The sequence below is a fragment of the Anolis carolinensis genome, chromosome 5 (assembly GCF_035594765.1).
Source record: "Anolis carolinensis isolate JA03-04 chromosome 5, rAnoCar3.1.pri, whole genome shotgun sequence".
In the NCBI taxonomy this organism is placed as follows: Eukaryota; Metazoa; Chordata; class Lepidosauria; order Squamata; family Dactyloidae; genus Anolis; species Anolis carolinensis.
Genome location: NC_085845.1, coordinates 81,291,133 through 81,317,309, shown reverse-complemented (window position 1 = coordinate 81,317,309; position 26,177 = coordinate 81,291,133). Strand labels below are relative to the sequence as shown.

At 40.2% G+C, this 26,177-nt stretch overlaps 1 protein-coding gene across 5 annotated transcripts in view; it reads right to left on the bottom strand.

The window, feature by feature from the left end:
* Positions 1-26,177, bottom strand: part of celsr1 (cadherin EGF LAG seven-pass G-type receptor 1) — a 211,118-nt gene that overhangs the window by 97,218 nt on the left and 87,723 nt on the right. For 4 of the 5 annotated variants that reach the window (XM_062981674.1, XM_008111611.3, XM_062981675.1 and 1 more), the window contains exons 2-4: positions 21,067-21,705; positions 2,201-2,423; positions 1,267-1,382 (exon numbers count right to left, since the gene is read on the bottom strand). In XM_062981674.1, coding sequence (XP_062837744.1) covers positions 1,267-1,382; positions 2,201-2,423; positions 21,067-21,705 — 978 coding nt within the window. The remainder of the gene's footprint in view (positions 1-1,266; positions 1,383-2,200; positions 2,424-21,066; positions 21,706-26,177) is intronic. The other variant, XM_062981677.1, reaches the window with a different exon arrangement.

Sequence of the window (26,177 nt, the reverse complement as noted above, 5' to 3'; positions counted from 1 at the left end):
ACATATCCAAAAATAATAATACAAGGCAGAAACGGCATCTAAAATTGCTTCTTTGAATCCATAGTTTTCTATTACAACATCCTATTCCCAGAAAATGAATTTAATAATCTCATAATCAAGTAATTTGGCTAAAAACGGAGTGCAATGCCCTAAATGAAAAATCATATATACTGTATATGCTCATGTATAAGTCAACTTCATGTATATGTCAAGGACACATTTTAGAGCCAAAATGATGGATTTTAATATAACCTGTGGGTAAGTCGAGGGTCATTCTGTGGAGAGGCCACTACTGCCATTTTCCTGCCTAGGGATTCAAAAAGGTCAGAAGTGAAACCATGCTGAAGAGAGCATTGAGGGGGATTGGTGTTTTTTTAAAGGCTCTCCCAGGACAGACTAAGCTCTTGCTTTCTGCCACCCTACACTGAGAAAGGGGTGGCTTCTTCCTTGATAATATTTAATATACAGTAGTCACCCCTCTTCATGGATAAGTTGATCTAGACTTTTTGGGTTGATTTTCTGACTAAAACGTCTAGATTTATATATGAGTTAATAGGTAGTTTCGAGAACACAACAAACAGAGCTTCACAAAATGCAAATTGGTGATGCTCAAAGAAATGCAAAACATCAAACCAAACAAATCATACCACATACACATTATCAAACATAAAATGCAAAAAGCCAACAAAAACAGATAGAAAGACACACAGAAAACATCAGGAAAATACCCCTGCCCCTGTTTAGCTCCCCAATCCAGATGGCCCCCTCTCATCCATCAATTCTCACAGTATTCCCATATGCATTAAAAAAATTCTGGGCATGCTTTTATGTGGCCCAGAGGTATTACAAGATAAAAGGTAGTGCTGGAAATTGTTGCATCACTTGACAGTAGGCCAGCATCCCTTATTGGCTGCAATTATTTTATAAATCATAGAACCTGACAAGTGTGAAGAAACTTGTCTGGAAGCACATTTATAGTGAAGACACTATGGGAAAACCCTCAGTTTACATTTTACATCAGCATTCTTTCAAGAAAGTTTGACTATAATTCCTATTGTCCCCAGCCAACGTTCCAAATGTCAGGAATGATGAAAGCTGTAGTCTGAAACACCTGGACATCAGTAGGTGGGACAGGTATAAAAATACAGATGGTATTTTCTGTCTGTTGAACTGCAACCTTTGTGTGGCAATTGAAAATGAATGCTCAAAATACAGTAAGTTCTGTTCAGTCAAGTTTTAGCAAGCTAAAAGACAGAAATATCTTACCTGCGGAGAATGTCAGCTGGATCTGCTCTTCAATAATCTCAAGTGCAATAAAATCATGCTTCTCATTAAAGCGTCCATTATAGAGGAGCAAAGCATTCCTTTCTCTAGTTGCAAACCTATATGAGCAGGGAAATCACAAAAGGCACATAATGTATGACGGAAAAATAAACACAGCTATAATGAAATCATTTTAAAATGTCTACTATTATGTTCATATCAAATAAATTATTTAGTACAGTGTTGAATTTAAGATTGGTCATTGTCCTTTCTGTACTAGCAAAACATCTGTCCTTACATGCATGGGCTCTCTGTACATACACCTCTGATGTTTGGAAAAATCAATTCAGGAGAAATCAATTCTTAAGAAATGTTGGGACATCAGTGCTTCACACTTTATTTTCCCAATATAAATTAATTGTAACCTTTTGTTTAGATAGGAAAAATAAATTATTACACTCTGCAACAGAGCTTGGAAAAATCTGAGTAAACCTCCAAAAGCTAGCATGGCCATTGACCAAGTTTGCTAGACGACTGTGAGAGCTATAGTTCAAAAACTAACTTTTCCAAGTTCTGTTTAGGTGTAAGAATATAGCTATCTTATACTAGGTAACACCATTGAGGCATGCAATCTAGTATCATCAGCAATTTTGAAATTTCTAAGGCAAAAATCATTTGTATCACCGATGACCAGATCTATTGAAATGGTATCAAAGAACTAAATTATTATCCAACCACTGATGACACTATTAAAAATTAAGCTTGCTACTATACCTGGAGTGGTCAAACTCTGGAGCTTAGGGAACTGACCATGACATGTTAAAAAACCAACAAATCCCTTCTTTTATGAAATATTGCAAAAACATTAGTACGAAAAGGCAGATGCTACTCTTAACTTGCAACGTTTTCATACCCTGTTGGAAAGAAATAAACTTACATGAGAGAGACGGTGAAATGGAAACGTTGCCTTAAACCCTTGAAGGTGACAAATGACAGAGGAGGAAAGCTTCTTGTGGTCATCTCACAGTAAGGTCTCTCATATTCACCAGGGGGACATTCACATTTGAAACCTCCTATGAGCAAATTAATACAAGTGCCTCCATTCTTGCATACTCCAGGAGCACAGCGTCCAGAGCGAGCATTTACTTCACAATATTCTCCTAAAAAATAAAAGATAATTATTGTCCAGATATGAGACAATAATAGTGTGTTTTCAAAACTTTTAGTGATCTGAATGTCCCCATGTGCTGCAGTGGATAACAGAAGTTCATTAAAATGCATGCTGACTTTTGAAATTGTATAATTGTATTTCAGAAAACTTCTGCCTGGTCATCAGAGTATCTGGAAATCCCTTAATACACTACACCGAACCCTAGGTTGTAAAATGGATTGTTCTGACGAGTTATTTAAATGATAGCTAGAAAAAGAGCACTTCAACAGTACAGCAAAACAAAGAAATACATAGTAAATAAATAGATTAAAGTAATTGAAAGACACTAGTATCATATTTGTATCTGTTCACATCACAAGGATAGCATTATATTTGGTGCTTAATAAGAGCCAATCTCTCCATTACCAAATAATTGGCATCTTTCAAATTACTGTGATTTTGCACATTCAGTTGTCGAATTACTTGAAAATAGCATACGCCTCAAAAAGAGATGAAGGGACAGCTAAGCATGGCCTTATCCCATTGAAACTGGAAGAGACTGTCTACTGTTAAAAACTCTTAAATTCTATCTGGAGTGACATATTTCAGGCTGATGAAAGAACAATTCATAACAAAACAAGCAAGGCATTGGCATAAACACATGTACGTGCAAAAACATGACAGAGACGAATATACAAGAGAAGGGGCAGTTGTCAGTATAGTTTGTAATCTGTAAATCACCGTTGTTCTCCTGAGCAGGAAAACAATCTGTGGAATTGTTGAATAACAACACATTCTTGAATGAAAATTCGTATTCACCATTTGAGTGAACACCACAAATTGCACCAAGGTCAAGAATGTTTCCTGGTAAGTCAACAAACTAGTGTGCTCACTCTTAATTGTTTGCCCTCCTCCATCTCGCCCAATTTGGAACAGTGGCTATCTCTACATCTGAACGGTTTTCTTACTCTTTTCTTTCCATGTCAAAGAAAAGACTACAACTTTAAAACTTCAAGTTGGCAATGTAGAAAATTATGTGTATGAATTCAAGGAGGTAAAGTTGCCATTTCTCTTCAGAAAAGGCTATTTCCCTTTAATGTTGAAGCCCAAAGAAATTCTAACAAAATGATGAGAAATAGCAAGAGGGAGTCAGACTTTATTTACTCATGTCTTGTTTACACAGTCAGTTATCCATGGACACTAACTCCTAGACATGTTTGAGCAGCCCAGTTGTTTACACCTCCAAGATGTGAATGTGATTCTGAAGTTACCCTACAATGAACAATGGCTAATTCTCTTGACACTTCTCTTTTTAAGTTCAAACTAAGAGGTCTTCTAAATGAGTTCAATGGGCTGAGTACTGACTTTTTAAAAAAGAAATGCAAAGTGAAATGAGAACAGTCCAAGAGAGCCATCAATAATGTGGCTGAAAATATGTAAATTTCTTTATTGTATGGAGCAGACCTATTCCCTCAAGGTAATAATGACCATGTAAATAAGCTTCTTCACGTATTAATTTTGACAAGATACAAAATAAAATTATTTCCTTCTCTGAACAGATTTATAAATGGGCACAGCATACAAGCAGAACACATAATGGGGCACAGTGTGGCCATGTTCCCCGCATATATATAGAGTATTCAGTATGAACTAGGGCCTACATAGTGATGCCTCTCACATGAGCTTTCTATTCCTTCTTCAGGCAGTTAAAGTATATATGTATGTGTGTATGCATTTGTGTGTATGTGTGAATGAATTTGCATTCATAGACTCCGATTCAGACAACACTCAAGTTCCTGAATTACAAACTTATCCAATCCTGAACCCCTGTACAAACTACCTTTGCCTTGCATAAATTCATACTGAGTTCAGTCTTCACTATAGCATTTTAAATTGTGCATATACAGATGGAAAAACAATGATCCAAGTCCAAGGTTGCAGTCTTAACGTCTGTATTCCAAGGGATATTGCTTCTGAATATTTGATTTTTTTAAGCTCTTTTAAAATAGTTAATATGGAAAAGTTCGCAAATATGCTCTTGGAAACAAATGCCACTTGATTGCTGCACAATTACTGCAGAGATGCAATCTTTGGACTACACAAATAAAAGAATGTAAACATTTTAACATGTGAGCTATAGATGCCCCAAGTCTATTTACCTCAAAGGAAAAATTTAGAAATTATGCATTCATGACGGAGAGAAATGACACATATTTACTCAAGTATAATGCACCATCAAATGTAATGCGCACCTCAATTTTGAAGATGTACATGACAAATAAATGGATTTGGCCTCGAATGTAATGTGCCCAACAGCATAGGCATAGCACATTAGGGGGGCAGGCAGCATGAATGAGGCCATTTGGAAGCCACACCCCACTGTCAAGTCGAGGCTAATGAACTTGCTATACTCGCACAATTCTCAACTAGCCTCTTTCACAAGGCATTCAAAACCAGGGGAAGGTTTTCAAGGCCTTGTCAATGAGGCCAATTGGGCACTGCATGGGACTGAGCCTAAGGGGGGCAAGCAAGAGACCCTGAGGGCCGCCTGGGAGGCAAGATCCACTGCTAAGTGGCTGGAATGACTGGGTCACCAGCTGGGCACTTCTTTACTCTTTATAATGGACCATGTCTACCTCGCAGCCCTGACTACTGGTTCCCAATTCCTCGATGGAATGTCCCAACTGTGTCCATTTTAACTGAACTATTTTAGTCTTTGTTATGATGTTGTTTTATTATGTTTACTGTGTTGTTATATGATGCTTCTGACAGTTTACTGCTTTTGCACATGTTGAAAAACGCCCTGAGTCCTTTCGAGGAGATAGAGCGGTATATAAATAAAGTTTTATTATTATATTTTAATAATATTATTATTACTCCTTCTCCAAGTGCAATGGAGCCCTGAGGCTGCCATCACTACGGGGAACAGCTTCTTTATGCCCCCTCCCACCTCCCTGTTTGGTTGCCAGGGTTCTGGGCTCCTTCAGCCCTTTCCATGCAGGTAGGTTTATGTGCATAAATCTAACACACCATCAAATCTAATGCACACTTTGATATTGGCAATGTAATTAGAGAAAAAAGATGTGCATTAGACTCGAGTAAATATGGTAGTTTGTAGGCAAGGCAGTAAAAACCGGGGCAGTATACATTCACAATTTTTCTCCTTAATTCTCCTGTCTTGGCTTTTTGATGCAGCAATGACGCCCTGGAACAATAGCAACAATATTGCAGCTAGGAGTGTGGTATTCTATATGTAACAATCTACCGTAGTGGAAGTAGAAGGCTAATTTCAGTCTCAAAATTTCCAAGACATCCTTTTGGTGAGATTCTGCTGCTAGATGAACATGGGTCACAATTTTTAAAACTTTGCTCAAACTAAGTTGAAAGAAAAGGAGAAATGGAGTCACTGGAAGCAATTATATGTCACAGTAAAATGGGGATGACTATGAATAAGCTATAGAATCCCCCTTCCCTTCATGAAGAGTTTTTCATTTTGTTTTGGACTGCATCATCTGAAACTGACAAACTGTGATTAGCCTTATTTATCATCTATTTGAAGCAAGCCAACTTCCAACCTTCTTTCAACAAAGTATATTTAAGAGCCTCCAAGTTTAGATTTTGTATGTTTTGATTAGTTGTTATTAATTTTAAAAGTATAAGCAAAAACTTCCGTTCTGTTTGCTCCAAGAGAGTGGAGCCCATGAGCATCGCCTCAGGGGGTTTTGACTCATTATCATAACAATAAATAATGGTTATCCCAATTTCTAGATGTAGTCAATGGTTTCCTTGTTTTCCCCTCCTTCAGCCCTTATAGTCTCACAAAACAAAACAAGCACCCTAGGGATTAATTTCCCCTTCTTTTCATTTAGATCAGAAAAAAATAATTTAAAAAGGAAAGAAACAATGCCATTGGGATTAGGAGATATTTGGGGCACATCTGCTAAAGAAAAAAAATCATCCCAGTCTGCAGAAATTACAAACACATTCTCAAGATTATATACTTAATTTTCATTATTTACAAAAGGCTGTCCAATGTCCTTAATCCGCGATGACAACAAAAGCTGCACAAAAAGCATCAGAAATGGCTTTATTTATTTACTTATTATTGACAGGTTCTTGCACCATGTATGGAAATATATCAATCATTTGCATCAGACTGTTGCTAGAATATTACTATAATATAAATTCTAGATAAATATAAACGCATGGTTATAAACAAGGAAGAGCATGTGGTGGATTGAAATAGTTGAGAAGTGAAGTATTTTACCATAAAGCTATAACAGATAATTAGTCTTTTTATATACTATGATCGGGGGTTAACTTATTTGCACTCTTACACACACACACACACTTTACAACTTCAAAATGAGCTTGTCACAAGCTAGTATGATGACATTTTAACATATGGGGAAGTTCATGTGTGCAAGCATTCACCTACTTATAACTGGGTCAAATACGAAAAAATAACAAGAGCTTATCTAGTGCTTCGGCAATATGCAAACTAAACATTATATTTAGATAAGGATTTTTTCATTCTCTAAGATTTCAGGGCCAAAGTTGAAAATCAGGCAGCAGGCCCTTGTGACATCAGATCAGTTGGGCTGAAACTGCTACTGGGTCATCAGACTATGCAAATTGACTCATAATTTGGGTATAATCTGGATAAGTAATGTGGCATTTCTCACCAGACAAAAATAAACATCTAGTAGTTGCAGCTGTTTCCCTCATTCCCTATAATGATCATACAGCATGTTGAAGTGAGATGGGTAAACAGAACTCTAAATCATTTTACCTCAAAAAATTAATCCATGTCCTCCTCAAAGGCCACATGCCTGAGATTTGTTGCCTTGAGACTTGACAACCCTGACAATATTCTCTAATTTCTTAACAAATAAATACTCTTTATCTTAAACAAAAACAACTAGGTGTTGTGTAGTCTACCCTGAAAAAACAGACTAAGAATGTGAGGTTTTTTGAACAACTATACTAAACATTGAAAATTGGTTTGCATTATACAGTAACAAGATATACAAAGCAACCCTTTACAGTCTTAAACTCTGGGAGTAACTTGCATTAAAACCAGTAGTGCTTAACTATGACATAAACATGCTTAGGATGGTACTGCACAACAATAAAAGGTGTTACTGTAAATTTAGGAGATTTAGTTACATATCATGACTAGCAAAACTTTTGAATATTTTGGTGCCAACAATAAGGATCCAGGGGTTCAGTCATAGTAATGTACCAGTCTCTCACTTAAAGGTGTTTAGAGCAGCATAGCCAGGAGTACAGAAAATAAAACTGAAAGATGTGTACAGAAATGGCTCCTTTAAGCACAACAAAGTCAGTATACAAGCAAAGATATTTCTTTTCTGTTTTGCTTCCTAAATGGTAGAATTCATCATATGTCATCATTTGTCAGCACTTAGCCATAAACAGCTCTACTAGATTAACTGGGGGAAAGACTTGAACAATGGGATTCTCAAATACTTCTGCATGCATTCCTGAAGCCTATATTATTATTGTTGTGTGGCTGTTGTTGTTGTTGCTGCTGCTATTTCATTCTCATCAGGTAAAGCTAACCTTTCACGGGTTATAATTTTAGTGCAGCTCTTGAGAGGAACACACTACTGGAATATCTATGGTACAAAGTAAAGCTTCTCTTAGGGCCCTTTCAGACAGGCCCCAAGCCCTTTTTTAAACCTGAGTTTACAACGCGATTAAAAAAAAAAACACCTGAAAAGATCCAGACCTTTGAATAAGGTCCAGATCTTTGCAGGAGTGGGGCCTGTGGAGACTGACTCTTAGGATCTCTTTCCACAATCCAGAGTTTCAACCTCCACACCATCCTGGATTTTCAGACTCCAGGAGCCCAAAGAACCGAGATAGCACTGCCACCTTCTCCTCTCCCCCAGCCCACCATTTCCCCCCTCACCTTCATGGATAGGCCTGCCTCCTCTGCAGGCCTTTAGAAGTAAGGTCATGATGCCTCATTTTTATTGACCAGGAAGGGTCAATCTGGGGGTTCAATCTGCTGTGTGGCCTAAATCCCAAGAGGTACTGGCATGTAAAAAAAATTAAATGCCAGTTTATCTCAGAATGTAGGCCTATTTAGAAGGGCCCTTTGAAAGATTTAATTCAACATTATGGAATAGGGATTAAATTCTCCAACACAGTATCTCAAAATATTCAGAATGTAACTGCAATGGCCATGGCTGGCTGAAAATGATCAAAGTTGCAGTCTAGCACATTTGAAGGCAAGCAGTTCGGGAAGGACTAGCTGTAGATTTTAGTAACACAATGGCAGAAGGGGAAGATACACCACATTTTCACTAAAGAAATATATTCACCTTTACATTACATTTGAACACAGATTTCCATTATTTGGTGTGTACCCTGTTTCCCCGAAAGTAAGACATCCCCTGAAAGTAAGATCTAGTAGAGATTTTCTGAATTGCTAAATATAAGGTCTCCCTTGAAAGTAAGACCTAGCAAAAGTTTTTGTTTGGAAGCATGCCCGCCAAATAGAACACCAGAGCATGCAGGATTGGTAAATGTGCATACAATAAATTGTTGTACATGGAAATAATGTCAGTAACAATAAATTCTTGATAGGATGCACAGTTTGCCTGGTTATGCTGGTTTGTGATAACAATTACTGTGCAGTATATAATAAATGTTCATTTTTTGTTCAACAATAAATGTGAATTCTTCTTCATGGAAAAATAAGACATCCCCTGAAAATAAGACCTAGTATCTTTGGGAGCAAAAATCCATATAAGACACTGTCTTATTTTCGGGGAAACACAGTATATCATTCAGATTAGACATTGCTTATTATTTAACTGTTAAACAGATTTTGCCAGCTGTTGTCAAAGAAAGCATTGTGTGTGTTTTAAGATGATGAATTCTATTTATTCTAATAAATAAACTCTGCTATAAACCCTGTGCCCTTCAGGTGCCTTTTCCTTCCAAAAATATGAAACAACATTATCGAGGACAAGGCTAAATTAAAGAGTTTACATTTTAAGAAAAGTTGGCAAATAAATGGAGGGAACAGACTGCTCTGAACTAAACCAATCCTGTATCATAGTACAGTACCTTTCTGGAAAACAAAAGGTGGCCAGATGAGTAGCGCTGGATTTTAGATGTAGTCACTGAACCGTGCCAGCCCAAACAAAAGACCTTTCGCAGGCACAATGCAAGGCTAGTTCCCACAATGCTCCACACAACTATACTTCAGAATTTTAATTATCTTGATGTTAACATCCAAAGTGCCTTAGATTTCTGTTTCACTGTCAAAAGTTTTAACTGCTCTTAGGTTTGTGCACATCAATATATGAACATGTATGTGCAAAATAGCGTTTCTCTTAGCAAAGTCTGTATCATATTAAAATAATTTAATATCTGTCTTGCTTTTGCCTTAAACCATTACCTGAAGATGTCTCTGGCTCATGACTCATATCTGTAACATTATTTTCTGGCCAAAAGAGAGGGAATTGCCTCTTTTAGAATCCCCCAGGAGTGTCAATTCTTCTAAATAGGTTCCAGGAGCCCCTTGCACTGTTTAATATCAATCAATAAGGAAAAAGAGAGACTGTGAGAGCAAAAAGCCTCAAACCAATGCCGATCCTTAAAAGGAGATTTTCTGCTCAGATCTGTATAAATTTCGGCGAGGAAGAAAGCTGACTCAGTGAATTATGCTTACAATTCACACAAGTGGTATTACTAAAGTACTTATCTTTAACTTATTAACAGCCCCCGGTGATGCTGTGGGTTAAACCCTTGTGCTGGCAGGACTGATAATTTGAAGCTTGGGGTGCTGACCTAAAGGCTGCCGGTATGAATCCAACCTGGGGAGAGCCTGGATAAGCTCCCTCTATAAGCTCCAGCTCTAAGCAGGGACATGAGAGAAAAAATTGTAAAAAACATCAAAACATCTGGGCATCCCTTGGGCAACATCCTTGCAGACGGCCAATTTCTCAGTTTCTCAAGTTGCTCCTGACACCAAAAAAACCCCAACTTATTAACAACTCCTAGTTCAATCATTTAAAAGGAAGATTACTTATTATCTCCTTCTTTGGAGCTTAACCAGTTCTATTTTTGCAAAACCATGGAAGACTGAGCCCAACCATCAGGAAACACACCTTATGTTGAGATAATTTATGAAATAGATATATTATGGCAGGAGTTTCTATTGACGACTGTATTTCATTCTCATATAAAAACTTTCAATATTACATAGTCTAATTCGAAATTGTGGTTCTAGGATTAGAAGATGAAGAAATAAAATACTGTACTATTTTTCATGTGCTGTTAGTCTGCTTGAGATTGGTAAGACTCTAGAAAGCGGTTTTCCAAAAAGTGAACTACAGTATAATTATTTTTACAATACTTAATAAGTAGCCATTTCTCTTTCATAATCTATTATCAAAATATGTTTCCTGCTTCTTCAGAGAAACGAGTAAGTAGTAACAAAAAATAACTAACTACAATTGTTGTTATAAGGACCAATGAGAAAATGTTTTCACTTTTACAACTTAAAAAAAAAGTATTTCCTATTTCTCAAATGAAACTAAAATATTACATTCAGCTACTTCTTAGATGTTGAAGTCTCAGCTTATTCACCTGCATACCATGACAGAGCATGAAGCAACATCAGAAACAAGCACTCGAATCATGTGTTATTTTTCCTTGACCATTTGTTATGACCACTCAGTGTCTATGCATATAACTAAAAAGTTATACTTACATTGCAATGAAATGAAATTATCCCTAATAAAGTTACAATGGTGATACAATGCAGTTATAACCTTGTTATTGGTTATTTCTGTGATCTGGGGTTAACCCTGAAAGATGACCTATATGTACATAAATGAATAATCATGTTAATTGCTCCTCAGAGTTTCACAAGGGTTTCCCCTCCAAAAAATCACTCTTAACTATTTTTTAATCTATATATGTCCCCGTGAAGACAGGTACACCCTACAATTTCCAATTGCGGACTAGACAACTTCGCACTTCCAAAATAGTACTATAGCTGGGTTCTTGCCTCGCCTCCTTTATTTGAGGCAAGGCAACGTCTCTTCCTTTCAAAGAATGCTGTAGTAAAACAAATTATGCTCTACTATCAACAAAACACAAACTGCATAGGGGAAAGTGTGGACATGCCTCAATAAGTATTTAATCTGTGGCTGAAGCACCTACACAATCACTGTGAGCATCTGGGACTTGCAAGGTGGGTGGACAAATGGGGATTTAGTGATACTGTTAGGCGTATCACTTTCATTTACAAAGCTTCCTTAATACGTGTGCATTAAAATGCCTTTGTAACATCAGAAATCCTGTCAAAACCACTTTAGAGCTAATTAAAAAGAGCAAACAAGAATGCTGAAGGTCCAGACAAGGTTTCAAATGAGACAGCCCAGGACTTTGATCTGTAGAAATGTTTCCACAGGCAAAAACCACCAAAAGTACAAGAGGAGAAGGATGCCCAGGGTTTTGGATTATGATCACACACTACACCTAGGGCTCTTTTCAAAGGTCACCCGGATGATCACAGCAGATGAACACACAGAACAGAGGCATCTCTGTAATCAAAAGCTAAGATGCTAGGCAAGATCTGATAAAAAGTGTAGCCAGTGCTTACTTAAACCACTACTGGATTTAAAATAGAAGGAAGATTTAAAAATGTTTGCACAGCTCTTGATTTAAATATCACGGAAAATTAAGTTTACCCTCAAGACAATCTATAGTACAAATATTACACTGTCAACAAATTAAAATATAACCAAGTGATGATCAGGAATTATTGCAATCTGTTAAGTTTAGGAGCCAATTCAACAATTAATTTAAGAGAAATGGCTATAGTTAAAAGAATTCGTCTCTCAACAGACGATTGAAGTTAATATGTATGTATCTCAAGCAAACCATTTTGGTATATAATATGCTGATCAATTCAGTTCTAAATGTCTGAGGGCCACAGTGCAAATGCATGTTTTAAAATCTCAATTTATGTATTGGTTGATTGATTGATTGATTGACTAACTGCTTTATTTCTAGAATCACTATAAGACACATCTTCTTATAGTGATTCTAGAAATAAAGCAGTTAGTCAATCAATCAATCAATCAACCAATACATAAATAAAGGGTTTAAAATGGTCTAGAATGGGATAGCACAACAGAACATACCAAAGTTTTTCAGATCATTAATTACAACAGTAAGTGTATTTTTAGTTTTAAGCACACAGAAAATGTGGCAGGGAAGGACTCTGTGCTCAAAGGAGAGCAGATATGAGATAATTTTATTTCATTTTTGTGTTGTGTGCACCTGTTCATACATGCATACACTTTTCCACATTGACACATTTACAATGACTGTTGACTTATGGTGACCCTATGAACTTCACAGGGTTTTTTTTTTTTACACAGAATACTCAAGAGGTGCTACTATTGCTTTCTCCAGAATATAGATGAAACCAACCGGACTTTGTTGGTGGTCTCCTATCCATGTAATAACCAGGTGTGACCCTGCTTAGATTCAAAGATCAAATAGGGTCTACTGCCTTGGTATTTATACTTAATTGGAATGGAAGGGATTCAAAATGCATATTTAAATTAAATGAACATACTGCACTTCAGTCTTATTTTATGGTTATGCAGATATGGTAAAGCATTTGAGTATAGCAGAAAAAGGGGGCTAGATTACTAGAGGCAATGTGTACATACATGTCAATCAAAAGGCAAGAAATTGAAACGAAAGCAGTACAGGGGAAACATTTAAACTTGTGAAAAGTTTGTTGCTGACCAGCCCAGTGGCTGGAAATTTAAAATGAGTGCAGAAGAATAATTAATGTTTGCATTGTTGTGGAGGAAACTTTGCAACATAGCAACAACAGACAAATCTCCTGAATGTAGTACACTGTGTGTCTGGTTTTTTTTTCTTCTAAAATCAGCTTTGAAGATTCCACAGCATTCCTTTTCTTCACATGAGAACAAAGACAGGCGGAAAAGCTTTTAAATCTTTGTCAAGCTCAAATAAAATACACTAAAGAATAACTCACAAGATGATTGAATGAGTGGCTTTTATTTTCCGGCTCCTGGCATAAACCATAACTTTTCTACACCACTGGCCAATCTGCCTTGAAAAGTGGCATCCAAAACATGCTATCCTGTCCCCACCCCAATCTTCTGCTGTGGCAAAACAAGGCTGTTTTATCTATTATTCCACAAAAGGAATAAGATGGATTAATGATTTGTGCAAGAACAAGTATAGAGACTGTGTTCTGCCCCACTGTTTTATAGCTTTTAAAGCAAAAAGGACCTGTCACTGATTGGGAGCTTCACTGGCCCCTAGGGGTGTTTCAGGGGCTGCCACACCATCATTCCCTGAAAATTTCTCTTTAATTTTTTAAAAAAAAATAAAACCATCAGGTGAGGCTTTTTCTCAGTTCCACTACCATGGCAAGCAGAGTTGATAGAGACACAAGATAAGATATTTCTGGTGGCTATCACTAGACTCTGGGGCTGGATCTACACTGCCCTATATCACAGGATCTGATCCCAGATTATCTAACAGTGTAGATTCATATAATCCAGTTTAAACAGATAATCTGGGATCAGATCCTGGGATATAGGTCAGTGTAGATTCAACCTGGAACTCCTTCCCAAACAGACTAGACTGATCCCTCCTTGCCGTCTTTCCACTGACAGCAAATACTTTTTATTCAAAGAAGCTTTTATAACATAAAGTTTTTAGAGGAAAGATTATGGATGCAGTACTATTTGAAACAGAGCTCCTTTTGATTGCCGTTTATCTTTTAAGTATAGATTTAAATTTTTAATACTGTGAATATTTTAACTTCATTTTAATGTTCACTTTTATGTATAGTTGTATTGTTTTTTATTAAATTGTAAGCTGCTTGGAGTCCTAATTTTGGAAGAAAAGCAGGATATAAATATTGTAACAACAACAATGACAAATTTGCAATTGGATCCATCATAGCCTAAGGAACAAAATGTGGTAAAATTACTTCCAGTATCCCTTAGGTATTTTGGAGGCCACAACCTAGCCTTAGAGGCCACAGGTAACATAGGTGTTAGAATCATAGAATCATAGAATAGTAGAGTTGGAAGCGACCTCATGGGCCATCTAGTCCAACCCCCCGCTAAGAAGCAGGAAATCGCATTCAAAGCACCCCCGACAGATGGCCATCCAGACTCTGCTTAAAAGCTTCCAAAGAAGGAGCCTCCACCACAGTCTGGGGGAGAGAGTTCCACTGCCGAACAACCCTCACAGTGAGGAAGTTCTTCCTGATGTTCAGGTGGAATCTCCTTTCCTGTAGTTTGAAGCCATTGTTCCATGTCCTAGTCTGCAGGGCAGCAGAAAATAAGCTTGCTCCCTCCTCCCTATGACTTCCCCTCACGTATTTGTACATGGCTATCATGTCTCCTCTCAGCCTTCTCTTCTGCAGGCTAAACATGCCCAGCTCTTTAAGCCTCTCCTCATAGGGCTTGTTCTCCAGACCCTTAATCATTTTAGTCGCCCTCCTCTGGACGCTTTCCAGCTTGTCAACATCTCCCTTCAACTGCTGTGCCCAAAATTGGACACAGTATTCCAGGTGTGGTCTGACCAAGGCAGAATAGAGGGGGAGCATGACTTCCCTGGATCTAGACGCTATTCCCCTATTGATGCAGGCCAAAATCCCATTGGCTTTTTTAGCTGCCGCATCACATTGTAGGCTCATGTTTAACTTGTTGTCCACGAGGACTCCAAGGTCTTTTTCGCACACACTGCTGTCAAGCCAGGCATCGTCCCCCATTCTGTATCTTTGGTTTCCATTTTTTCTGCCGAAGTGAAGTATCTTGCATTTGTCCCTGTTGAACTTCATTTTGTTAGTTTCGGCCCATCTCTCTAGTCTGTCAAGATCGTTTTGAATTCTGCTCCTGTCTTCTGGAGTGTTAGCTATCCCTCCCAGTTTGGTGTCGTCTGCAAACTTGATGATCGTGCCTTCTAACCCTTCGTCTAAGTCGTTAATAAAGATGTTGAACAGAACCGGGCCCAGGACGGAACCCTGTGGCACTCCACTTGTCACTTCTTTCCATGATGAAGACGACGCATTGGTGAGCACCCTTAGGGTTCGTTCGCTTAGCCAATTACAGATCCACCTAACCGTAGTTTTGTCTAGCCCACATTTAACTAGTTTGTTTGCCAGAAGGTCGTGGGGGACTTTGTCGAAGGCCTTACTGAAATCCAGGTAGGCTACATCCACGGCATTCCTTGTATCGACCCAACTCGTAACTCTATCGAAAAAAGAGATCAGATTAGTCTGGCATGACTTGTTTTTAGTAAATCCGTGTTGACTATTAGCAATGACTGCATTTGTTTCTAAGTGTTTGCAGACCACTTCCTTAATGATCTTTTCCAGAATCTTGCCTGGTATTGATGTGAGGCTGACCGGACGGTAATTGTTTGGGTCGTTCTTTTTTCCCTTCTTGAAGATAGGGACCACATTCGTCCTCCTCCAATCTGCTGGGACTTCTCCCGTTCTCCAAGAACTCTTGAAGACGATTGCCAGTGGTTCTGAAATAACTTCTGCTAGTTCCTTCAATACTCTTGGATGTAGCTGATCTGGCCCTGGCGACTTGAATTTGTTTAGAGTGGCCAGGTGTTCCTGAACAACTTGTTTCCCTATTTGGGGTTGGATTTCCCCCAATCCTTCGTCCATTCCATGTTGCTGAGGTTGAAGATGGCTTTCTTTTTGTGAGAAGACCGAGGCAAAGAAGGCATTAAGCAGTTCTGCCTTTTCCCTATCCCCTGTCACCATCACCCCATCTTCTCCTTGCAGTGGCCCTATTGCCTCCTTTTTCTTCCTTTTTCTAACAACGTAAGCAAAAAAACCTTTTTTGTTGTTTTTTATGTCCCTGGCAAGGCTAGCTCATTTTGCGCTTTAGCCTTGCGAACCTTTTCCCTACAGGTGTTGGCTATATGTTTGAATTCTTCTTTGGTGATTTCTCCCCTTTTCCACTTCTTGTGCATGTCACTTTTGAGCTTTAGCTCAGTTAGAAGTTCTTTGGACATCCATTCTGGCTTCTTTGCATTTGTCTTATTTTTCTTCTTTGTTGGCACTGTTTGCATTTGCGTCTTGAGTATCCATCCATCTTTAACTCCCTTGTTTTTTAATATTGGCGTCCATGGAATGCCGCTCAGTAATTCCTTCATTTTTTGGAAGTCAGCTCTCTTAAAGTCCAGAATGCGTGTTTGACTTGTCTTAGTTTCAGCATTCCTTTGTATTGCAAACTGCAGGAGCACATGGTCACTTGCCCCTAAGGATCCAACTACTTCAACTGTATTGATCAGGTCTTCCACATTTGTTAAGATTAGATCAAGAGTTGCTGATCCCCTTGTTGCCTCTTCTACCTTCTGGACCATAAAATTGTCTGCAAGGCAAGTGAAGAATTTGTTGGACTTTGTACTCTTGGCCGAGTTTGTTTTCCAGCAGATATCGGGATAATTGAAATCGCCCATGACTACTATATCTCTTCTTTGTGCCTGTTTGGTCAGCTGTTGACAGAAAGCTTCATCAAGTCCTTCATCCTGACTCAGAGGTCTGTAGTAGACACCCACGACAAGGTCTTTTTGAGTCCCGGTTCCCTTGATTCTTATCCAGATGCTTTCAAGCTGGTTTCCCGGATTATAGTCTTGCATTTCTTCTGCAACGTAACTGTTTTTGACATATAAAGCTACTCCCCCTCCTCTCCCCTTTGTTCTATTTCTGTGAAAGAGGTTATAGCCCTCAATGGTTAAATTCCAGTGATGGGAGTCATCCCACCAGGTTTCAGTGATGCCTATGACATCGTATGTGTGGTGCTGTGCTAAGAGTTGGAGTTCGTCTTGCTTATTTCCCATGCTCTGAGCATTAGTGTAAAGACATGTAAGCCCCTGTGACCTCCCCTTGAGCTGTTTATTTGGGATTATTGTGCTCTCTGTACTTGGTCCTTGCTGTGTTTGTGCAGCCCTCCGTTTAGCCTTTTGGCGGTTCCCTGTAGTCGTGGGTAATATAGTGTTTGCCAGGCTGTTGTTCCCCTCCCCAGTGGATCTAGTTTAAAGTGCGCCTGATGAGGTTTGTGAGTCTGTGTGCAAAAAGATGTTTTCCTACTTGTGTGAGATGCACACCATCACTTGCCAGTAGTCCATCCTCTTGGAAGAGTAGACCATGGTCAAGGAAGCCAAAATGTTCCTCTTGACACCATTTTCTGAGCCAGTTATTGACCTGTACTATTTTTCCGGCCCTTGTAGAGCCATGTCCTACAACGGGTAGGAGGGATGAAAAGATCACATGTACATTATACAGTTTTAGCTTTGTTCCCAGAGCTCGAAAATCATTTGTGATCTTTTGAAAAGTATGCCTAGCGGTGTCATGAATCAACATAAGGTGGGGAGGGTGATGGGGAAATTGTCTGAAATTTTTTTAAAAAGAGTTTTATTGTTAAATCAGATTATTCAATATTTGGCAAATGCTGACCAAGAGATCACTACATTTGTGTGTTTTAAGATCATGTTGTGAATTCAAATCCTAACAGAAAATTAAGATCCAAAACACACTGACATATGCCAACCTTATCATAGGATTTTCTTAGCAAGGTTAGAGGAGGCTTGCTGTTTATTTGTTTCATGTATGACTGAGAGAATGTAACTCAAAACTCAAACCCCTACACCACCTTGGTTCCCTTTATATATAGAACATGCACACGCATGGCAGGAAAAAAATAACAATAACACATCTTCATGTTTAAGATTACTTTTTCTCCTTTTCATAGGGGCAATCATTTTAGGTAGGATGTATTTGCTAACCAGGCAAAATGAAATGATGTCGTGCCAGATCTGATTTGAAGTCACAAATATTATGTCTCCTGATCACTCACCTCCTTACATCACAGGAAGTGAAGGCAATTACAATTAGAGGGTATTCCCATTTCAGAAATAGCTCATAAAAGCCCTGTGTACCGTAATTCTGGAAACAGAAGACTCCTGAAGACAGAGAAACTTTCATCATGTATAAATTACATCCAGGAAAATCAAGACTTTGAAAGTTTGGAGGGGCCAGCAACCATGGGAGAAAAAGAAGCTCTTTATTAGGATGTAATTACTTTCTAGAATCTAGAGGAAATCAAGGTGTTTGGCAATAGAAGTATATTTGGATTATAATCTCAGTATTAAGATCAGTGTATTTTAGCAGACAAACAAAAGATTCTCTGCTAGTTTCTTGCACTTATTTTTCAAAGTATGTTTTTAATAGGCTAAAGTAAAATTGCAGAACTTCCAAAGCGGAGTGCATTCTTCTGAGCATTATCATTTCGGTAAGAACAACTAACTTTTAAATCTATGGAAGATTTTTTAAAATAGTATTGAAAGCTTCTAATGTACCTAACCACTACAAATTTGCTTATACCTTTTCTTCCAACAAATAAAGGTGAATTCCGATCACACATTTAAAGCTGGCATGCCACATGGCCAGACCTTTTAAATATTCTTTTGTGCATTGCACCAAGAGCTTGGATAGGCAGTGAAGTATTCAACAAATAATTTCAATAATTAATAACAAATAACATTTGACACAATCAATACTTTGGTGGACACAGTGCAGGCACATGTCATGAAGCTGTGTCAAAGTGAGTTAAATTTATTGAAAATTTATACTTGCCTTTAAAAAATGAATACATATGGAGTATCTATCCTGTCATTTCACTGTTTTAAACAACAATACAATCCTCTTTAGTATCTGCAACATGGTCTGCTGAGAATGTCAGTGCATATGGAAATGCCCTTCCCCCCAACTGCATGATTTACTATAATTGCTAGTTCTAGACAGTCCAATGAGCAGCAAATCTAATCTACACACAAGGGCATTTCCATTTTCCTCACTGCTGAATAGGTGTTACAGTACCTGCAACCCTTTTCAACTGACCAAATGTGTGAAGATGTCCACCGTGATGATCCTATGCATCTCTACATACTTATACATACTATTTAGCTTGATATATCAGGTTCTGAACATATTTTCTACATGAAATCATGTATCTATATTTTCACATGGTCCTTCCAATTATTGCATTTATCTACTTAAAATGAAAGAAAATTAAACATTTGGCATGCTCCAAACATGTATTTACTAGAGGATAATGTGCCATCACATCTAATGCACACTTCAAATTTGAAGGTGCGCATTAAAAAAAAAAGTCAGTTGTCGAATGCAGTGCATGGCTTCCCCTTTCCTGTTGGCCATTCTGCTGCCCTCCTTGGAACGGCCAACAGGCAAGGGGAAACTGTGTCCCTCCATCAGGGGAGGTTGGCAAACTCGCCAGTCCTGGCCTGATGGACAGGCAGCACCTTCCCAACTAACCCAATTCAATATGCATTCAAAACCATGGGGGAAGTTTTGAAAGCCTTGCAAATGAGGCCATTTGGGAAGCCATGCCCTTCTGTCAGGCTAAGACTGGTGAGTTCGCCGGCCTTGGCCTGACGGAGGGGAGCAGGTGGGTTTATGTACAATATTTTAATGCGCCATCAAATCTAATGTGCACCTCTTTGTGGCTATGTAATTTATGTTAATGTGGGATTTGTGTATTGATAGTGTTTGAATGCAATTTGTGCCATGCTTGTATTGCAACTGATTGCATCATACAGAATGTACCATAGTGTGGAAAGAGTTAATTGCCAAGATGCTATGATGACCTTGATGTGTGGCTGGAGCTAGGGAGTATCCAGACACAAGTGTTTGTGCATACCAATTGTGTCAGTTCAGTTTTAGTTCTGTCTGCCTAGAGTTCGAGTCAAGTTCTGTTGAAGAACAGAACAGTCCTGTGTTCGTCTGTCGTCTGCAAGTCTGTTTGTGTTGATTACTGCTGCATACAGTAAAACTTTGTAAATAGTTTTACCAACGTCTCTGAGTGTCTCTTGGTTCTGCGCTCCACTGCTTCCATCCAACTACTGCTGCGTTGCAAATACTCTGACAATTTAGCCCAAAAAGGTGAGCATTAGATCTGAGTAAATATGGTATTACAGCCTTTTGTGCAATAGAGTCTTCTTGTTCAGATTTATATTTATAGTTAACTTTAGGCAGCTCCTGTCTCATCTTGGAAAATAAGCATGGTAAGCCATGGTTAATAGTTGGATGGGAGATAACCAACAAATACCAGATGTTGCAGGTGATAGTGTTTGCTTCTTATTAAAATATTTCTGTATCATCTCTCAGCCCATTAGGGCTTTCAATGTGATGACCATATAAAAACTAATTTAAACAATACAAAGATAACAATCATTTTTAGAACATAGTAGATTATCTTTTTTAAAAAATGCCTAAAAGCTGCTTAGGGAATTTCAGAGGTATGAACTGGTCAAACTATCTCTTAAGTATTCCTTCCCTTTAAAAAAATCCTATAAAATTCATATTATGTAAGTGAATGCAAGTGGCCAGGAAATCTGAAGGCACATACACACACATTTATATTATTTTATTTTATTTACAGCTAAGTTTAAATGTATGTTGGTCTCATATTTAAACTGATCTTGGCCATTTTAGTCACCAAGCAAGCTTTGTTTACCTTCACAATATATAACACAATATATAATAATGCCAAATAAGAACCTACCAGTGTAGTCTTCATAACATTCACAAGTGTAGCCTCCTTCTCGGCTCCGACAAAGGCCGTTGTTTCCACAAGGGTTTGAATAGCAGAGGTCAATTTCTGTTTCACAATAGTCACCTGTAAAACCAGGGGGACATCGACACCTCAGCCCATTGATAGGGTGTATGGGTCGGAATAGGACACTGTTTGAACTTATAAATGGAGCAGAGCTGTCAAATTTAAGTACAGACACACACTTCATGTAGTTTTCACAAGGCTCCCGCAGACAAATGTTGTCATCAAAAGGTAGAACTCGCTGGGTAGATATCAAAGTGAGGAGTGTTCTGTTGAGGTATATCTGCTCCTGAAGATCCTCAGAGGGAAAGAACTCATTTCGAATACCACCAGGAAGCAATGCAGAAAACGTAACATTGAGAATATTTGAGCTGACATCAGTATCATTTTGAATGTTAAAAACAAAAATGCCCTCTTTGGTTGTTGAAAGCACAGTAGCCACACCTTCGACAAAGAGAGCAAGTAGCGGAGAGAGAAATTTCTCTTGGGACATGTTTTCCAGTCGTACAGTGATGCTGTTGGTCAGCATATCATCGGTGATGATTGTCACACGTAAGGTGCAAAGTGCTGTCACATTGTGAATGCCATCTAAAAGAAAGAGAGGAGAATCAGAGACTTATCCAGACTATCCTCCTATGTGTATTTCCATATGTCATTTACTGGATGATAAATCAAACAACTTCATGAATATCCAACAGCTTTGTAATTCTGGACTGAATGAACACATGGCAATAGTCAGTATCCAGGTCACTGAAAACTACACAATTTCTATTCCATGACATTGCTTTCAAACAACTGAACATTGTGACCAGGTCAAAAGACGACTTATTGAAAGCTGAGGCAGTATATTGCATGCCCAAAAGGAAAGAGGAGCAGGCTGCTACCAATAATAACTGAAAAGGCTCTCTCCTGTGTCCTCATGAAAAGAGCCTGTGGTGGTATCAGGATGAAAAAAGCTCTCCGTTGTAGATTATTACAGGTTCGTATAGGGAGCTACAATCTTTCAGATAGTCTGGACCTATGCCACACAAGGCTTTATGAGTCATAAGTATAGGTTGCTTACCTGTAACCGTATTTCTTCGAGTGTTGATCTGTGAAATTCACACATATGGGTTTCCCCAGTGCGCCTGCGCAGAGTTCGGAACCTTCTGGAAGTTTAAAAGTGAAACAAATTGGCGGGAGCCCCGCCCATTCTCCCCATGTAGTATATGTAGCCGTGGGCGGGGCTACGCCTCAGTTCTCCACCGCAGACAGCAGCTGAGAGACCGAGGCATGACCTCAGCGGGGAGGATGGGCGGGCTGTGTGAATTTCACAGATCAACACTCGAAGAAATACGGTTACAGGTAAGCAACCTATACTTCTTCTTACGTGTTGTCTGTGAAATGCACACATATGGGTGAATAGCAAGCTACTAACCTTGGAGGTGGGTCATGCTACACAGGAGAATAACACTGCCCTGCCGAACGCGGCATCCTTCTTCGCCTGGATGTCCAGCTTGTAGTGTGACACAAACGTCGATGGAGATGACCAGGTAGCTGCCTTGCAGATATCTTGCAGGGATACACCCCGGAGGAAGGCTTGGGAGGCTGACAGTGACCTGGTGGAGTGTGCAGCTACATGCGATGGTGGTTCTTTGCCCACTAGTTGGTAAGCCAGGCGAATCGCTGAGGTGATCCAGGAGGCCAGACGTTGAGAAGTGACTGGAAGGCCCAAGGCATCTTTCCTATATTTGAGGAAGAGTCTTGGAGATTTTCTGTGGGAGGCAGTTCTATGAATGTAGAACAGTAGTGCTCTTTTGACGTCCAGAGAGTGAAGAGTCGTCTCCAGGGGAGATGATGGGTTAGGGAAGAAGGCGGGTAGAACAATGTCCTGGCACATATGAAAGTGTGAAACTATCTTCGGTAGGAATGCTATGTCCGTCCGAAGGGTCACATTGTCGTCAGAAAAACGGACCCCGTAGGGCTGCAATTTCACTTGCTCGTCTAGCGGATGTGATCGCGACGAGGAATGCCGTCTTCCAAGACAGGTGGGAGAGATCGCTAGAGGCCATTGGTTCAAATGGGGGCTTTGACATCTGAGAAAGGACCAGTTCCAGGCTCCATGATGGAGGAGGTAAGGAGCTAGGTGGGAAAGTATTTTTGTAGCCTTTAAGGAATAGGCGTAGGAGTGGATCGTGAAACAGTGAGGGCTGTCCTGCTTTCCTTCTGAACCAAGACAGAGCGGCTGTATAGCACTTGACTGATGATAGAGACATATGTTTAGAGGATAGGTGGACTAGAAAGTCGAGTACTACTGAAGTAGGGGCTGTAAAGGGGTCTACTTCACAGGTGGAGGCAAATTCTTTAAATCGAGACCACTTATATGTATAAGATCGCTTTGTTGATGTCTTTTGGGCTGCAAAGATTATTCTACGGACGGCGTCGGAGAGGTGGGCCGTGGTCTGATCCTCCACGCTGTCAACTGTAGAGATGTTACGTCTGGGTGTCTCACAAGACCATCTTGGACTGTGAGAAAATCGGGGCTGTTCCTCAGGCGGACGTAGTCACCTTTCGATGCCTTCAGGAGGGGTGTGAACCAGGCCTGTCGGGGCCACCAAGGGGCTATGAGAATACAATTTGCATTGTCTGATACGATTTTGGCCACCACTTTGGTCAGGAGTGGGAGTGGTGGAAATGCGTATAGCAGTTCTGGTACCCACGTGAAGAGGAAGGCGTCTCCTAAGCAGCGTGAGGACGTATCCGAGCGCAAAACTGAGGACACTGTTTGTTCGCCGGGGAGGCGAAGAGATCCACCTGAGGAACTCCCCAACGTCTCGTGATGAAGCGAAACTCCCTGCAGTGGAGTTTCCATTCGTGGTTGCTGAGGGGAGTTCTGCTCAGGGAGTCCGCTAGGACGTTGTCCTCTCCCGGCAGGTGAATCGCTATGAGAAAAATATTCCTGCAAATGCACCATTCCCAGATTTGTGATGCGATGGAGAGGAGAGTGAGTGAGCGGGTCCCTCCCTGTTTGTTTATGTAGGCTTTCACTGTTGTGTTGTCCGTGACAAGTTGGATGACCTGGTTTTTGGTAAGGCGGGCAAAGGATTTCAGGGCCTTTTCCACGGCTAGGAGCTCCAAGGCGTTGATGTGGAGCTTTTGCTCTTGTGTTGACCAACGGCCGTGGGCTGTTAGGTTCTGTAAGTGTGCACCCCAACCTAGTGTTGATGCATCTGTTGTCAGTGAGACTGAGGGGCGAGGAGAAACAAACGGATGTCCCGAGCACACATTGGACCTCTTTGTCCACCATGAGAGGGAGTTGAGGACGTCCTGAGGAAGTGATAGGACAATGTTTTGGTGATCTCGGATTGGGTCGAATTTCCGGACGAACCAGTTTTGTAAGGTTCGGAAGCGGAGGCGAGCGTATGGTGTAACCACTGTAGTTGAGGCCATGTGGCCTAAGGTGGATTGGATTGTCCAGGCGGACGCTCGTCCATAGTGGCGCAATTCGGAGACCATAGTTCTTAAGTTTCTGAATCTTTCCTCTGGTAGGAAGGCCTTTTGGGACTGCGTGTCTATAAGGGCGCCAATGAAGGTGATACGCTGGGTAGGGGAGAGGTGGGATTTTTCTCTGTTGACAACGAGACCTAAGGTCTGCAAAAAAGATAAAGTGAAATGAATATCAGATTGCAATTGATCGCGGGATTCCGCTGATAAAAGCCAATCATCCAGATACGGAAAAATCGTTATGTGGTGTCGGCGTAAATGGGCTGCCACTACTGACATGCATTTGGTAAAGACCATTGGGGCTGTGGAAAGGCCAAAGGGTAGGACGTTAAATGAGTAACAGGAGTCTCCTATTGCAAAGCTGAGAAATCTACAGTGATCTTCCATAATGGAAATATGGAAATAAGCATCCCTCAAATCAATAGACACAAGCCAGGATCCCTTCCTGATAAGGGGAAGGATGGTGGGGAGTGACACCATGCGGAATTTACGTGGTTTGATGTACAGATTAATACCACGTAAATCTAGGATGGGGCGAAGACCGCCACCGCGTTTGGTTACTAAGAAGTAACGGGAAAAATAACAGGAAGAAACGTGGTGAGGAGGGATGGGGGAAATTGCCCCTTTGTCAAGTAAGGAACTTATTTCTTCAAGGAGGGGGTCTGAGGGGGAAGTGGCACAGATGTGTCCCACGGGTGGCAGGGAAAGGAATTCTATAGCATAGCCACTCTCTATAATGTTTAGCACCCAGGCATCTGATGTGATCTGTTGCCACCGTTCAAGGTATGGAGAGAGTCTATCAAGGTAAGTGTGGGTGGTAAGGGGGGGGGAAACATAGTTTGAACTGGGGAGGAGTGAGTGGTAGTAGGGGGAGAGGGGCTAAAAGCGCCGTCTCCTATTGTCTGCCGGTTTTGTTCCGCGGTACTGACCCTTCGTGGGGAGGGGTGGTCTGCGGTTGCCTGTTGAGGCAGGCTGCTGCCGTTGTCTTCCTCGAAAGGGCAGGGAACTGTAGCGGCCCCGGTAGTATTGTGGTTGATAAGGCCATCGCCGATGCTGGGAGGGGTAGGGTTGGTATTGATGTTGTCCATACTTGGTGATGGTTTGTTTCATTTTATGAGAATGTTCGAGTTGGGAGTCTGTTTCCGGGTTGAAAAGTCCCGCTTCATCCATTGGTAAGTCTTCAATAAGGGAGCGAGCGGAGGGAGACAAGATGGCGGCTCGGAGCCATGCATGTCTTCGTAGGGCCACTGCACTTGCAAGGAGTTTTCCCGATGCGTCGGCAGTATTCTTTGCTAGGTCCTTTTGAAAGGCCGTGAGAGATAATGCTTCTTGTTGAAAAGCTTTGGCAAGGGTTTGTTGATGAGGGGAAAGAGAATCGAGGAAGGATTCCATTTTAGTCCAGAGAAATTTTTGGTATACACTCATGTATACTCCATAGTGAGCCATACGGGCGAAGAGGCAGGCTGAGGTATAGAACTTTTTGGCCATTACATCAAGTTTCTTACCCTCTCTGTCTGAGGGTGTAAGCTGTGCCCTTTGAGTTGGTTTAGGTTGGGCGTCTGTAACAACTGAATTGG